This window comes from Microcebus murinus, chromosome 14 (assembly GCF_040939455.1).
Source record: "Microcebus murinus isolate Inina chromosome 14, M.murinus_Inina_mat1.0, whole genome shotgun sequence".
NCBI lineage: Eukaryota > Metazoa > Chordata > Mammalia > Primates > Cheirogaleidae > Microcebus > Microcebus murinus.
This window is the reverse complement of record NC_134117.1, coordinates 27,902,986-27,918,227: the sequence shown is the minus strand read 5'-3', so window position 1 is coordinate 27,918,227 and position 15,242 is coordinate 27,902,986. Positions and strand designations below refer to the sequence as shown.

General features: G+C 56.3%; 1 protein-coding gene across 5 annotated transcripts in view; it reads right to left on the bottom strand.

Annotated features, from left to right (window-relative positions):
- Nucleotides 1-15,242, bottom strand: part of CRTAC1 (cartilage acidic protein 1) — a 147,643-nt gene that overhangs the window by 54,099 nt on the left and 78,302 nt on the right. For all 5 annotated transcript variants that reach the window (XM_012767910.2, XM_012767919.2, XM_076009878.1 and 2 more), the window contains exon 3: nucleotides 8,868-9,064. In XM_012767910.2, the coding sequence (XP_012623364.1) occupies nucleotides 8,868-9,064 (197 nt within the window). The remainder of the gene's footprint in view (nucleotides 1-8,867; nucleotides 9,065-15,242) is intronic.

Below are 15,242 nucleotides of genomic sequence, written 5' to 3'. Positions count from 1 at the left end.
TCTCACTACCTCCAATTCCCTCTGTCCACCCCAGACAGCCTTTCCCAAAGTGTGCTTTGTGGGACCCTGGTCTCTGTGAGATGCCTGGAGAAAGGGTTCCATGATCATCTGAGTTTGGGAAGGACTGAATGATCACCTGCCTCTGGGAGATCCACAATGACATTGGTCTATCAAAACTTTGAAAAATCTTGCAATAAATTGCCTGCTTAATATTATTTAACCCAGTCTTTCCCAAATGTTCCTTGGCCATGGAACCCCTTTTTGCAGACCACCTATTAGCACCCTGCAGAACCAGCACCGTCCTTGGCAAATTGCTAGGTGCTGACGTCCGGTCAGGCTCTGGCTTTTTGGCCAGAGGGGTTAGGGTGCCTTGTGCTGTTGGCACCACCCCTCTTCAGCCTCCTGGCCTCCGAGCTCACCAGGGACGCCCAGAAGAATAAACTAATTAAGGTAAAATGTGCAACAGTGATGCGGAGCCTTGTAGATCATAAATGGGAACGGCAAAATCAATGGCAGCCCTTCTGCAGGCAGAGGCCCGGAGGCCGGGGCGACAGAAGCGATGGGAGCCTGTGATTTAGGAAGAGCAAACGCTCTGGCAGCTGCAACCTGGGTAATTAGGTGTGTCAGGAAGACAGATAAACAGCGAGCTGTGCAGGTCGATGGCACAGGCAATAAACACCCAGCACCGGCCCCGGCCCGTGTCGGCGTGTAATCCTGCCTTCTGGCTCCTTGTAGCTGCATCCCGCCCCGGGGCCCCTCACTGAGTCGGGGGCAGCTGCTCTGCAAGAGGAAAGGCTGTCAGGAGCAGGGGAGAGGGTCTCGCTTGGGGCCCTGGGGGAGACACTGAGAGGTGGAGGCCTGGGAGACACGGGAGGACTCGAGGAGGCAAGGGGGCTCTGGGGGTCACAGCCCCCGTGAGAGGCAAGTCTGGGAATTCCCATTCCCACCCTGACTCTGGCATGTTGGCACTAAAAGAGCCTCAGAGGTCCCAGAGTGCAGTGGAAGTGCCAGTTGTCAGGTTGCTGGGGCCAGGAGCCGTGGAGGCAGCAGGAAGCGAGAGCCTTGGTCCCCACCTCAGGGTGCTAATGGTCCATTCGCAACACAAGGAGTAAGTGAAGGAGAGGCCATGAGGCGGCAGTGACACTAAGGACACCTGCCACCCCACAGCACTTTCTCTGTGCCAGGGGCTTCACCCACACTCACTTGCCCTCGCCACACCCACGAGGTGGGTCCCCTCATGCCTCCCACACGAAGCGCCTGAGCCACGGGAGCTGCGGGGCCTTGCCTAAGAGCCACAGCTGGCAGAGCCCAGCAGGGCAGGACGGGACAGTACATCCAGGAGACACCATGAAATGAGGACGGAAGAGGTTGCTGGGATCAGGGAGGCCTTCCTGAGGGAGGAGGCACCTGGCCTGGGACTCGAAGGGTCAGAGTAACAACAGCAATGACTCAAGTATGTATGGGGCAGAAGCATGGCCAGGCTCTGCACGAAGCACGTTCTTGTTTTTATAACCATTATCTTGTCTAAACCCTGTAGACCCTGAGAGGTGGTGTAGCCCCATCTTACAGATGGAGAAATTAAGGGGTAGAGGTTAAGTCAATTACCCAAGGTCACAGACCAGGTAAAGGTAGAGAGAGAGTCAAACCCAGGTCCTCCGACTCTGAAGCCTGGGTCAGCACTGCACTCCTCAGCTCAGGCAGACAGGAGAATGGCGCTGTAGTAGGCAGGAGAATGGCACTGTAGTGGGCACAGAGGGGACACTGAACTGGCCTAGAGAGGGGGAGAAACATGGCGGGGCAGGGGAGACCCAGCAACCCCAGAACTTAGGGCAAAGGGGCCATTCATTGGTGGCTTCTGATCTGGGGAAAGTCAGGGGAAGACAGTGCTTCTAGAAGATTGAGTTGGCTGTGGGGTGAGCTTGCAAGAGAAAATGCAGTGAGCAGCCACTTTTGCAGGAGCTCGGGCTTGACTGGGGTGTTGACAGTGGGTGGGGGAAGCGCTGGGTACAGGGGCCACAGCAGGAGGGCACGAGGGACTGGCCGGGTGTGGCTGCAGAGCAGGGGAGCTGTCCACAGTGTGGGGACGGTGACTCAAGCAGGCACACTGGGCCAGCTGGGGGTGAGGAGCAGGAGCTTAGCTTCAGAGTTTGCATTTGAAGTGGTCAAGAGGTAGCCAAGATGTCAGTGGCCATTATGGATGGCAACAGGGGGGCTGGAACTGGGGACAGGGGAAAGACCAAGCCAAAGATGGAGTCCCAGGGAGCAGCCACATTTGGGGTGAAGGAGGGAAAAGAGGCAGAGAAGGAGTGATGACACAACCAGAAAACTAGAACTAGAAGCAGCCTGGGGCCATGGCAGGGTGAGATTGGGCCATAAAGGGCTGTTCCTAAGGACCCCTGGGTGGACCCCCTCCCCAGGGGCTAGCCCCACCCAGGGGATGGCCTGACTCAGTCTGACACTGGTGACGCAGAGAGGGGAGGGCAGGTGTGTGCGGCAGGGCAGAGGCCTCAGCCTTCAAGCTCATCCATGAGGCAAACAGCAGGGCTGGTGGGGTAGCCAGGAACATCCTTCCTCTAGGCTGACCTTGGGCAAATCATGAACTTGGCTTTTTCTTATCTGGAAAATGGGATCATGAGAATGGGCAGCTATTTACCAGGTTGTTGTGAGGGTTAAATTAGATAACATACGTAAAGCACTTAGAACAATGCCTGGCACATGATAATTCCAGTAAATAATAACAATGCCATCATCCTCCTCATCCTCATCCAGGGAATTACAGGGCCTGACCACAGCAGATCCGCAATGATCCACACCCCAGGACCCAATGGTGACATCAGGTATAAAAGGCTTTATGAGGCTCCGTCAATGGAAAACCAGCAAGGCAGTGATGGCTCCAAGGGAAGAAAGGAGTTCGGACAAAGGACACTTAGCCGAGAAGGCCAGGCTCCCTGGGTCCCGTATAACTGCTGGCCCCAGCCCTCCTTCCTCCAAGCCAGGGGGAAGAGGGAAACCCCTTTGGCTCCTGCCGGGAGCTTTGCCCACATTGGCTCCGTTAGTCGCATCTGTGGCCACGCCAGGAGGATGGAGTCTTCATTCAACAGAGCGAAATCAGGGCTCAGCGGGTTAAATCATTTGCCTCAGGTTGCACAGCTGCTGTGAGGTGGCAACGCTGTGCTTCAAACCATGTCCGCATGCTGCAAAGCCTCCTTGTGTGGTATTACAGCGCTGGGCCGCTCCGCTCGCGGGGGGCAGCCTCGTTCTTTGTCAGGACCACAGATGTGGCCTCTGGGCCCCGACTCCTCACGGCGCTGCTGTGGCCACCTCGCTCCCTCCCTGCTGCTCACCGGGCCACGTGTGTTGAGGAGCCAGGGCAGGTCCCCGAGCGCGGCCATGCCGGGACGGCTGTGGGTCAGGGCGCTGCGTCTGCGTGAAAGCTGCTTGGGGATCAGGAGACCCTGGCATCCGTTTTAGGACCAGAGGAGCCTAGGAAAAGAGGGTGGAGGCTCGGGCAGCACATCTCAGACTCTCCTGGGTACGGGAAGATTAAAATACAGATTCTGGCCTAGGAGGTCTGGGGGGCTGAGAGGCTGCGTTTGTAAGAGCTTCCGGCTGGTCCCAGCGCTGCTGGTCCGGGCATCACACCGCGGGTCGTGAGGCGTAGGTTACCTGGGCGCGGCTGGCACCGGGCCTGGCGAAGGAGCCGCCGCACAAGGGGCGCTTCTCTCGAGAGCCGGAGGCTCATCTGCCGTGAAGGCAGGAGAGGCTGGAAGTGCCACCACCCGGATCCCCCTCTTGCCTCTAGCACAGTGATTGACGCCGCCTCTCTTCTCTAAGAGGTCGCAAAAGCCCCTGCTGAAGGCCTCTCTAAGCATGACACAGAGCCCAGAAGCCATAAAAGAAAAGAGTGATAAATCCAAGTCCATAAAAATGAAAATTTCCCACATTACAAAACCCACCATGAGCAAAGACATAAGAAAAATGACAAACAAGGGAAAACTAACTATTTGCACCTTGTATTACAAAGGGCTAATTTCCCTAATTTATGAAGAGGTGTTACAAATCAATAGGAAAAAAGACCAATAATCAATAGAAAAAATGGGCAAAGGCTATGAGCAGACAAGAGATTCAAATATATAAAAAATATTCTCAGCCTCACTCATTTTAAGAAAAATGGGAATTAAAACTATACTTGGATAGCAATATTTTCCCATCAGATTGGCAAATACTAAAAAACTTGCTGAAACACTGTGCTGGCGAGGGTTGGAAAGTGCCCGCTCGCAGGTGTGGCCGACGGGAACGTGATGAGTAGTGTCCCCGTGCAGGGCAGTCTGGCAATGCCTACCCAAGCTGCACACTTGCAGTCCTTTGGCGAAGTAATTCCATTTCCAGGAAATTATCTTATAAATATACCTGCATTTGTGGAAAATGGCATGTTGGGCAAGCTTATTCATTTGGTGGCACTCTTTGTAAGGGCAAAAGATTGCAAGTAATCTTTCATCAACACAGGACCGATTGAATTCATGGCAAATCTATACAATGGAGTACTATATAGCCATGAAAAGAAGGAGAAAGTTCTCTGTGTACTGCCAGGAAATAATATTCAAAATATATTGTTAAATAAAAAAAGAGCAAGGAGAGGAACTGTGAGTAGGGCATACCACTGTGCAGAGAGGAGGGAGGTACGTGTGTTCTTTTAACAGGGCCCTGCACATAGCAGATCTTCAATGAACATTTTGTTGAACTGAGAGAAAATAAGGTGGTGGCTGGGATCAAGGTTAGTGCTGACCCATATGCTACTCACGCTACCCTTCCCCAGGCCGGGCCATGTGTGCAGGACAGCTTGGGCTGCCCAGGGGAGCAGCCAGGTGGGCTGGAGCCCAGGGGATGGGCTCTGACCAGAAGCTGCAGGGGATCCTGGGGTGCCTTGTGCCCCCACACTCTCCTACCTGGTTTTCACTGACTAGTGCCGCCTGAAGTACCCAGGCTGTTATTTTTCCAGGTCAATTAAACCATAAGCTGGTTTCCAGGCCCAGGCCTCCTTGGATGGTGGTCAAGCTTCCTCCTTTTCCTTCCCCTTCCCTACGTGCCAATTCCCAACCTTGACCCGAGCTCACCTAGAGCCTTTGTCTGGGCAGTGTCTTGCTCACTCTGGTCCTTTTCTCTCTCTGCTGCTAGGGCCTCTCTCCCGTGGGCCAGCAGCATGGCCAGGGAGCTTTTACAAGCTCGGATCTTCTTCATAGGCACAGAATGACAACGGCTTTTGTTCAGAGTGTTGAAGTCCGAGGCACCATAACAAGTGCTTTCCATTCATTATCTCAAATGTTTATTCACAAATATGTATTTAACGGGTGCTAAGGGACTAGTACTTGTTTGGGTCTGGACCAGTGAGCAAGACAAAGTTCCTAGCCTGTGGAGTCCAGACCGCAGCGGGAGAGACGGACGACAAACAGCGTATTTCCGAGGAGCGGTGGGTGCAGTGGAGGAAAGTAAGCCAGTTAAGGGCACGGGGAGAGACTGGGCTGTGATTTAGACAAGGGCTCAGGGAAGACCTCATCTGAGCAGGGGCCTGAATGGAGAGAAGTGAGCCTTGAGGACACGAGCAGGAAAAGCATTGCAGGCAAAGGGAACGGCAAGTACGAAGACAGCAGGCGAGAATGTCGTGAGCGAGGACGACTGGGGGGAAGGCGGCCAGAAAGGCAGCCTGGGTCACGCCAGGAGCGATGGCAAAGACTTTGACACAGTCTCCTGGGCCATTGCAGGGAGCAGAGTGTATGAAGTCAGTATTTTCCTGTCCTGCAGATGAGGGAGGGGAGACTGAGAGGGCAAGTATCTCGCCCAAGGTCACCCAGTAAGGGGCAGACCCCAGGTTTGTACAAACTGACCCCACAGGACACTGCCAGGGGCAGGCTCTCAGCCCTCTTGTGAGGACTGCATTGCCGGCCTCCTTAAGCTGGCTGGGGCAGGGGAGAGGGACTGTCCTTCCGTAGGTAGCCGATGAGGCCCACAGCTGAGCGCCACGGCCGTGCTGGGCTGGCTGGGCCTCTGGAGAGGCCTCAGGTTCCCCACAGTGGGCAGAGTGTCAACGGCTGAGCGCCGTGCCAGGGACCGAAGGAAGTGCTGACGCGACACAAATGTCCCACTCCATACCCCACCCACTGTCGATGAGTCAATGGAACCACTCTACTGAAAAATTAACTCAAACCCACAGAAGGGCAGCGGGAGGCGTGGGCCTGGGGCTGAGGCTGCCGGCCACTGTCATCCTTCCCCCGGCCCCGGGCCAGCTCCAGCCTCCCCAGATGTGCCCTCAGTCCCAGGAAGCCCAGGGCCAAATGTCCAGCGAGGGCCAAAGGGGACCACAAAACGAACAACACGGGGACTTTGCCCTCAAGGAGCTTAGCGTCCAGGGGCTTGGGAGAGAGGAGGCAGGCACCTGGAGAGATGTAAGGACAGAGAACTGGGGACAGAGAGTGAACTCCACGAGGGCAGGGTCCTTGTGTTTCGTTCACTGAGGCATCCTCCGTGCCTACAGCGGTGCCTGGCACATGCTAAGTGCTCCGTACATGAGTCGGGCTACTGTTGGCTGAGCGTGGAACTAGTGTGACGCCAAGTTAGTGGCCTTTATCCTCAGCTGCACATGGGAGTCACCGGGGGAGCTTTGCGATCTGGTGACAGGGTCTTACCCCCAGGTTCTCAGGGGACTGGCGGGAGTGCCGCTCAGCTGGGAGGGCTGACAGCCCCCAGGCAGCTCTGATGTGCAGCCGGGTGGGGAACCACTGCTCTCGGGTCCCCAGCGGAGCACGCTGAGAGCGTGGGAAGGGCTGGGGTTCGCAGACACCTGGAGGGTCCTCGTGCCGGGGCCCCGTGCTTGGTGACTATGGGTGAGTCTGCGCCTTCCTCTGGCATCCTGCCTGCCGGGCCACACGGAACGTCCCTTCCACGGTTCTCGTCCCTACTTCCCAGCCCTCCGGAGTCTTCCTTGGGGCTCACCCCTGCTATAGACATCCCTTGACACTGCTCCCTTCCTGACCTTGTCCCACATTAAAGAGTTTATCAGCCCATCAATTAATTGTGTCCTAATCCAATCTTGGCTTGGCTGGAGAGAGGGCAGTAAATCCAGCTGGGTAATCATGCCCTGATATTTGTGTAGGGATAATTACTATCTCTCAGGCCTCACTTGGTGGCACGATAAGATGAAAACCCATAAAACACCACTTGGGGCTGTGGCTCATTGTTTCTTGGCTGCACAAGGCTGGCCGCCCGCCAGCGCGCCACCCCTGCCCCTGGCGGGGGCCCCAACCTCGTGCCCTCCCATCCACGCAGCTGGCAAGGCTCAACGTCAGGGCAGTCGAGGGGCTCGGTCCTGGCTCGGACTTGACATTGTGACCCAGGGGAAAGCCAGTGTGTGCGTGTTGGGGGGCAGGGAAGGTGGTCCCCACAGCCAGGCAGTCACCGGCTCCAGGAGGCTGGGAGGTCCCGGACGGTGACCGCTCGGGTCTGAAGGCAGGTCTTGTCCAGAGTCAACACGAGAGGCTGCTGCCACCTGGAGGAGTCCAGCACACGCCCCACCTGGCCCCACAGGGGCAGAGAGCCCTCTGTCCCCCCAGTGGGAGCCATGGCCCGGGACTCCACATAGATGTCACGGCTCCACAGGAGTGGACTTCATTCTAGCGGGCCGAGATCCTGGGATCTGAGCCGGAGAAAATGTGAGTGTCGGGGCAGGAACCACCTTCCTCTGCAGCCCCAGGAACACGGCCCCCAGCTCATGAGACACTGAGCAACCACTTCGAGTCCAGCTCCCCACTGGGCCGAGGATGCAGGACAGAGGAAAGCCACAGTGTCCTGACTACAAGGACGATCTGGAGTCAGACCCCGTGTGCTCGTCTCGGCAGCACATATACTAAAATTGGAGTCAGACTCCTGGGTGTGAATTCTGGGACTTACAAGCTGTGTGGCCTTGAACCTCTTTGTGCCTCAGTTTCCTCAACCATAAAGTGGGTTTACCAGTTCTTCCCTAATGGAGGTGTGTGCGATCTAAATGAAATAATTAACGTAAACACTTAGATCAGGGCCTGGCACGCAGTAGGTGCTTACGTATTGCTGTCATCATACTGCTACTATCATGCAGCCTTCTGGCATCAGTTTCCCTCCCCCACCCCTAGCGTGCAGGACCTGGCTACTCAGAGTGTGGTCCCTGGCGCAGAGGCACCTAGCCTGGGAGTGGGGCAGAACGCAGGGCCCCACCCCTACCTGGGCCTGCCGAGCAGGTCCTGCATTACACGGGACCCAGGGGCTCCGGTGCACACTCGCACACTCCAGCGTGAGAGGCTCCGGGCTAGGACAGGCTCCGCGAGCTCCAGGTGTGTCTGTCTCAAAGTTACACCCCCAGCACCTCTAGGCAGGCACAGGGTGGGCGCTCGGCAAAAATTTGTGGATGAATAAATGAGCTCAGCTAAAAATAGTGGGGGACCTTGAAGGATTTCCAAGCATTTTGGAAAGCCCCCTTTGAGCCAGCGTGGTGGTGCCAGGCGGCTCTGGTGTCGGCATAACCGCGGTGAGAGTGGTGAGCGCCTGCACCGGGCGGGGGCGGGGTGGGAGCGGGGGAGGGGTCACGAGGCCTGGGGCTCGGCCTGGGAGGCGAGGAAGACCCAGCCTGGGGAGCGCTGGCCGCCTCTGTCCACTCCACGCATCTGCAGACCCGGGCCCTGGAGGTGAGCGCTGCAAGCTCAGGCACAGGAGGAGGGGTGGCGCTGGGACCAGGCAGGCCCGGGGGCAGCAGGGGACTGTGGCTGCTGGACCCCAAGGGCCTCCCGCAGTCGGTGCTGGGAGGGCGAGGGGAAGCAGGAGGAAGCCGAGGCCGCAGTCCCTACCTGAGAAGGCGTTGTTGGTGTTGAGGAAGTAGATCTCCTCACGGCCGTCCCCGTCGATGTCGCACGCGGTGACCCCGATGGCATTCCCCTGCCGGTCCCGCAGCGCGTAGTAGGGGGAGCTGCGCTCGTCCACTGCGATGTTCACCAGCCGCTTCTGGGCCCGGTCGTACTTCAGCACCAGGTTGGGGCCGTTGTACCTGGGGGAGACGCGGGAGGGGTGTTGGAGAGGAGCAGCTGGGCCCACCCAGTCCCACCTGGCCGGAGCACTGGGCTCAGAGTCCTCCTGGACACACTGTGGGGCGGTTCAGAACCAGAGTGTTCCCAGAGAACCATTCCCAGCCTTGCCTGGGGGCCCCTGGGTCCCTGAACCAGACGCCGGCCCAGGCACAGGGAGGGCCAGCTGGCCGTGTGGGACGCGCTAGAGGAGCAGGGTGGTGGAGGGGAGCAGGCGGCTTGCGACAAGCCCTGACCACAGGCGTCACTGAAGGAAACAAAAACCTCCCTGACGTTTACCTTGCCCATTTCAATGTATAATAAAAGGCACTTTCAACTTGTGATCTCGTGAATTTAAATCTAACAACTAATGAGGTTCATCGGGGAAACTGAAGCTCAGAGAGGTTGAGTGCCCTTCCCAAGGTAACACAGTAAGCAACAGCGGGTGCTGGGATTTGAACCCAAGCCCTTCCTGCTATACCAAGAACCCTTGTGTGAATGAGCCGAGGAGGAGCAGAAGGCTTTGCTGTTAAGGTTTGAACAACTCTTTTCTGCCAGAAAGTCCCGGCATTTAAACAGTAGCTTAGAGTTAGCATCTCAGATGGGAGGATATGAACATTTCTGAAGTTATTAGATGGACCCACTGGATCTCTTTCTCTAAGGTACTCAGGACAATAGATTACCAAGCCTGTCACTCCTTGGGTCTCCCATTATCTCCTGTGTCTACACTGCCTCCTAGCTGCACTGAAGCCCCAGGTATGTTCCTGCCTCAGGGACTTTGCACTTGCTGTTCCCTCTGCCCAGGATGCTGTTCCTCCAGATATGTCCAAGGCTGGCTCCCTGCTTGTCCTCCTTCAGGCCCTTGCTCAGCTGTCCCTTCTCAGCGAGGCCTCCCCTGCTCCTGCTCTCACAGCATGCAAGCACCACGCCACCCCGCACCCTTCGCCCCTCGCCACCGCCCTCTTCCCGCAGCTGTGACCCCAGCTGGCAGCCCTCTGTCCTCTTGTTCACCTCTTCCTTCTCTGTCTGGTCCCACGAGAATATCAGCTCCAGGCGGGCAGGACTTTTTGTCCAGTTTTGTTCCCCAGTGCCTGGCACACAATAGGTGCTCAATTAATATCTGCTGAATGATTGAATGAATGAAACCTCAGAGCTCACGTCTGAGTCATAAAAGCTTAGGCATCCCATGGTCGACTTTTCCCTGTCGCTTTGCATCTGGGGCCCTGAAGGAAAGCAGTGTGCCCAAGGTCACCCCCAGGTAGCACAGTCACAAATGTCCGAGGCCTCCTCCCGTCTCCTGGGAGCACCAGCTTGCCAGGCCCTCCACAGGAACCCGGCCAAATCCCATCCACGCGGTGCCCGACCTCTTGCCCACGTTTCAGCCTGAGCGCGCACATCCTCTGCCAGGGCCAGGTGCTGGCCTCCGCCCCGCGCCCCGCGGGGAACATCTGGGGAGGGCGGAAAGAACTCTCCAAAGTCTTGGAGAGAAACCGCTTCTCTCTTTCCCGAAACACACCCGGCCTGCCCTGCCCTTCGTCCCCGGGATGCAGAAGCCGGTGAGGTTTGGGGGATGCTGAGCAGCTGGCCGGGTGCCTCCTGGCACCCTCGGGTGTGACAGGAGAGACGGAGCTCACTGGGGGCTGAGTCAGCGCCCGGTGATGGAAGGTTGTGCCTCAGACACTTTGACGGAGAGTGTCTGAGGGCTGCGGCTTGAGGGCGCGGCGTGACCTATGGAGCCGTGTCTAGCGGGGGAGACGGAACGCTCGGGCTCCAGCACGTCAGCAGCTGGCTCCAGCTCCCGGGGACAGGAAGTGCCTGGCGAGGGCTAAACACCAGTCCCGAAGCCTTGGGTTTTCTGTTCTTCCATCACGACCGCCCCTCGCAAGACGGCTCTATTCAGAGTGCGTGGCCTTGTTGAGAGCACTTGCACGTGCATCGGCTCACTTAAGCCCCGCATAAACCCAGACAGCAGGGAGGGAACCCGTTCTTCTAGAAAAGGAAACTAAAGTGAGGTCCAAGGTTACACAGCTTGTAAGTGGCAGCGCCGGGCCTCTCTGTCTCCAGGGGCCAAAGCCTTTGGTCTTTCCACACTGCCCAGGACACCAACACTCTCAGTCCTGCAGGTTTTTTCCCTGGCAGCCTCTCCCAAAGTAGCCTCCCCCAAAGTAGCGACCCTGAGAAATGCCAACCCTGAGAAATGCCGAGAACTTCATGTAGATGTCGATGTAGATAATGATAAGCCTACATTTGCATAGCAATTTACAGTTTACAAATCACTTTCCTATCCTTGATCTCATTTGCTTCTTAAGGGACCTAGCTCTGCCAGAGATTGGGTTGTTGGTCTTGGGCCGGCCAGTTCCCCTCTCTAGGCTCTTGGTTTCTCTTCTGTGACATGAGACAGCTGGACTAAATCAGAGGGTCACAAAATGCGTGCACAGAAGCGGCCGTGGGCGTGCCGCTGGGTCCTGCGCTCTCAGTTTCAAGCACCACATTTCTGTGTTGACGCATTTTATTTTATGCATCACATTCCACAGCACGTTGTGTGAGCAAAGGATTCCAGAGCCAAAGTTTAAAAGCTCCTGGACTAGAAGCTCTGTGGGTCTGAGTCCGACGATAACCTTCTGAGATGAGCAGAGCAGGTGTCCCCTCGCGCAGGGTAAGCTGGGGAGCACTGTATGAAGCCCAGCACTGACGCCCCTCCTTTACACCTCTGCCCCTTGGCTCTCCCCGAATGTCTTTATCACCCTCTGAAGCCAGCTCCCAGCGGGAGACGAGGGGCCATGGCCTCCCACGTGTTGGAAGCCAGGCCTTTGGCCTGCATCTGGAGTGGCTGGGCTACACACAAGCTTCCTGCATGCATGGCAGTGACCCTGGGGAAGCAGATGGCCCGGGTTCGTCTCTTCTTGGAAGAACGTGGCGGGTAGTTGCAGCGCAGCCGCTAAGGAGATCACAGGGTGAGACTGCCAGGCTAGGTCAGATTCTTCAATCTGTTACAGAGTGAGCACATACCATAGAGGCCTCCCCAAATCTACATGGCGGCCTGGGATGAATCCTGACACTCAGGCCCTGCCCACAACCCCCAATCAACCCCTAGGGACTATAGCCATAAAGTCAGACCCACAGCTCCTAGGCTGGGGTCTTGACACCGTGGTGCAAGGCCAGGGGCAGAGCGTGGAGTTGCCACTCCCTGCATCCGCCCAGGCCACCCTTTGCTGCGCCTGCTGGACCGACGGCCCGCGCCCCTCGAGTCCTCTCCCCCAGGAGAAACAGCCTCACTCCTCCCCCTTCTCCAGGAGCTGACGCTCCAGTTTGCTTCCTCGCCTTCCGCTGAATGCTCTGTCCTTTCGGGCTCCCGTGGCTTTGCTCAGCTGCAGCCGCCCTCCGTGCAGAATGTTCTCCCCACCCTCCCTCCCGTCCTCCCACGAAGCCTGCCCCGGCTGCCCCGGCTGGCTGTGACCTTCTCTTCTCTGGATACCCACAGCGTTTTGCGCCGTGTTTATTCCTGCGAGGGCAGAGCTGTCTGCGTTCCAGCCCCGCTTCCCTCATTAAAACATATGCTGCTTGCGCCCAGGAAGAGCGGCTGCTTCTCCGCATTTGCTGTGCCTGGAGCAACGCTGGCACACAGCAGGTGCTCACCCAACGTCCGCCTGATGCAAGAATGGGCGAGTGAGCGAGTGAAAATAGCCGTGGGTAACATTAGGAGAGCAGTCTCCATGTGCCAAGCACCATTCTAATCACTTTATACCCACTATCTCATTTCATCCTCACGACAGTCCCAGCACACGGGTTTTGTTAACATCCCCATTTTACAGACGCGGAGACTGAGGCGCGCAGGTTCGAGACTCGCCCACAGTCACTGTGTGGTGTCAGTGCCCAGCTGACCAGCCTGGGGAGCTGGAGTGAGCTTCCTGGGATTACACGTTTCCTCTCCCTGACACCTGCCAGAGATTTGGGACCACTTGTAAAAATTCCGGAGGCTCTGAAGCTCAGTTAAACAGAGCAGGGAAGCAGAACAAGACCCCACATTCCTGGGAAGCAGTGTGGCTTCCTAATATCAAGGATGGGCCAGTAGGCAGAGGGACTGGCTCGGTGGCAACTGTAAAATCCTCTTGAGAGACACCATCGAGGAACAACCGGTGCCGAGTGCCAGTTCACTGGGACAGCGGGGAGGACGGGGCCTGGGGCTGGGCCAGGGCAGCCGGCGGTGGGGTCCTGGCCCTGCCACCGCCTGGCTCTGACCTTGAGCTCGTCATTCAGTTCCTCTGCGCTCCAGCGTCCTCACCTGTAATTCGGGCTGCCAGGCACCACACGGGACGGGCGTGAGGACTGAGTGCAAGAGTGTGTGTGACAACACTTGGTAAACTGCGAAGAGTTGCACGACCCGAAGTTCTCTTCATTATTAACAACAACAACAACAAAAACCAACCCCGAGGCACCACCTCTCACTCTCTGGTGATCATGTTGACAGTTTCCAAACATACTCTAGTATTTCTCCTCCCCAGATACCCACGAGGATCGCTCAGCCTCCGCGGGCGTCTTTCCCTAGCCCCTTTGTGACCCAGCTTCTCAAAGCAGTTGTCTTCACAAGCCGTCTCCACTCTCCCGCTGCCCTGCTCACCCCACCTTCCCCCAACTCTGCCCACCCGCTCCTGCTACTGTCCCGGGTGTTCTCTGCATGGCCACATCTCAGGGCACTCTTCCTCTGTCCTTGTCCCCCTGGCCCCTTGGCTGTATTTGGCACACCCTGCTCCCCCGCCTCTGCCCCCTCCCCGCCTGACAGCACTGTCCTCGCCGGCTTTAGCGTGCCACCCTCCTAAAACGTTTCCAGCCTTTCTCTTCTTTCCTCCCTCACCACCCCCGTCTCTGGAGAGCTTACTTTTTCTGTTTCCTCACCTGCCCCTCCCGGAATCTCTTGCCGCCGTAGCCAGAGTCATCTTTTGAACGCATAAATCAGATCGTTCCAGGCTCCTGCCTAAACCCTTTGGTGGCTTCCCATTGTGTCGGAACGAGGCCGGGATCCATTACCACCCCTGGCCTGGGAGCCCAGCAGGGTTTGCTCCCTGCGTCCTCCAGCCATGGCTCTCCTGCCCTCCCAGCAGGCACGGTCCCCGCCCGGGGCCTCCTGCAGAACCGCTCCCTGCACCCAGGCCCTCTCCCTCCGCTGCCCTCCTGCTCGGTGCTTCTCACCCTTAGGTCCCACCCTCCACGGCCCTTCAGAGAGACCTCTCCCTCGTTGCATTCTAATCGCTGCATCCATCCAGGCCCTGCTCTTGGTTGCTCATGGAGGTATTGCCCATTTCTCCCAGTAAACTGTGGGCTTCGTGAGGTGTGGGGCTGTGTCTGTTCTGTCCACGTTTCTCTCCCCATGCCCGGCGCATACTGAGCGCTCAGTAAACACTTGCAGGGAGAGCAGAAGAGCAGCCTGTGAAAGGTACAAGAAGCTGAACAGAAGGTTGACTGAGCCACCAGTCTTGTTTGGCCTTTGAACCTGCGCTCTCATTAACTCCCAGAAGATATGCACGAGCAGAGTAATGACAAAGAGCTGCCAGCACCAAGAATTGGTGTCCCGGGGAAGGGGGAGAGAAAATACCAAAATGTTAAGGATACGGAGGATCGACTTCTGTCCTGTTTAGAACCATTGACTGTGTGAAAGAGATCACTTAGACAACCACATAAGGGGAAGCCAGATAAAAGGATGTAATAATTGAGTAGCAACTATATACCAGATGCTGTGCTAAGTAATTTACATATGATATCTCACTTTATATAAATAGAAACTTTTTTTAGATTCAAAAGATATGTAAAATATGCTATCTATTTTGAATATTAAGAACAGGAAAATTATTTTCATTAAAAATTTTTTTTCATTAAAAAGTTAAGAAAAAATTCAACATAGTAGTCGAGGGAAAGAGGCAGGGCAGAATAAGAGCCAGGTGTGTGTGTACACGAAGAATGCAAGATAGAAATACATGGAATATACAAAAATGGAAATAAGGAAATATACAAAAAGGGGGGAAATAAACCCTATAAGCCAAGAGAGAAAAACACACATAAACATAGATAAAGAGACAGACCTACACAGAAACAGGGAACATGGAGAGGGGACCTGTAGACCTATAGAGACAAATGGAGAGACCCCAAGAAAGACTCAGTCTTGGACGC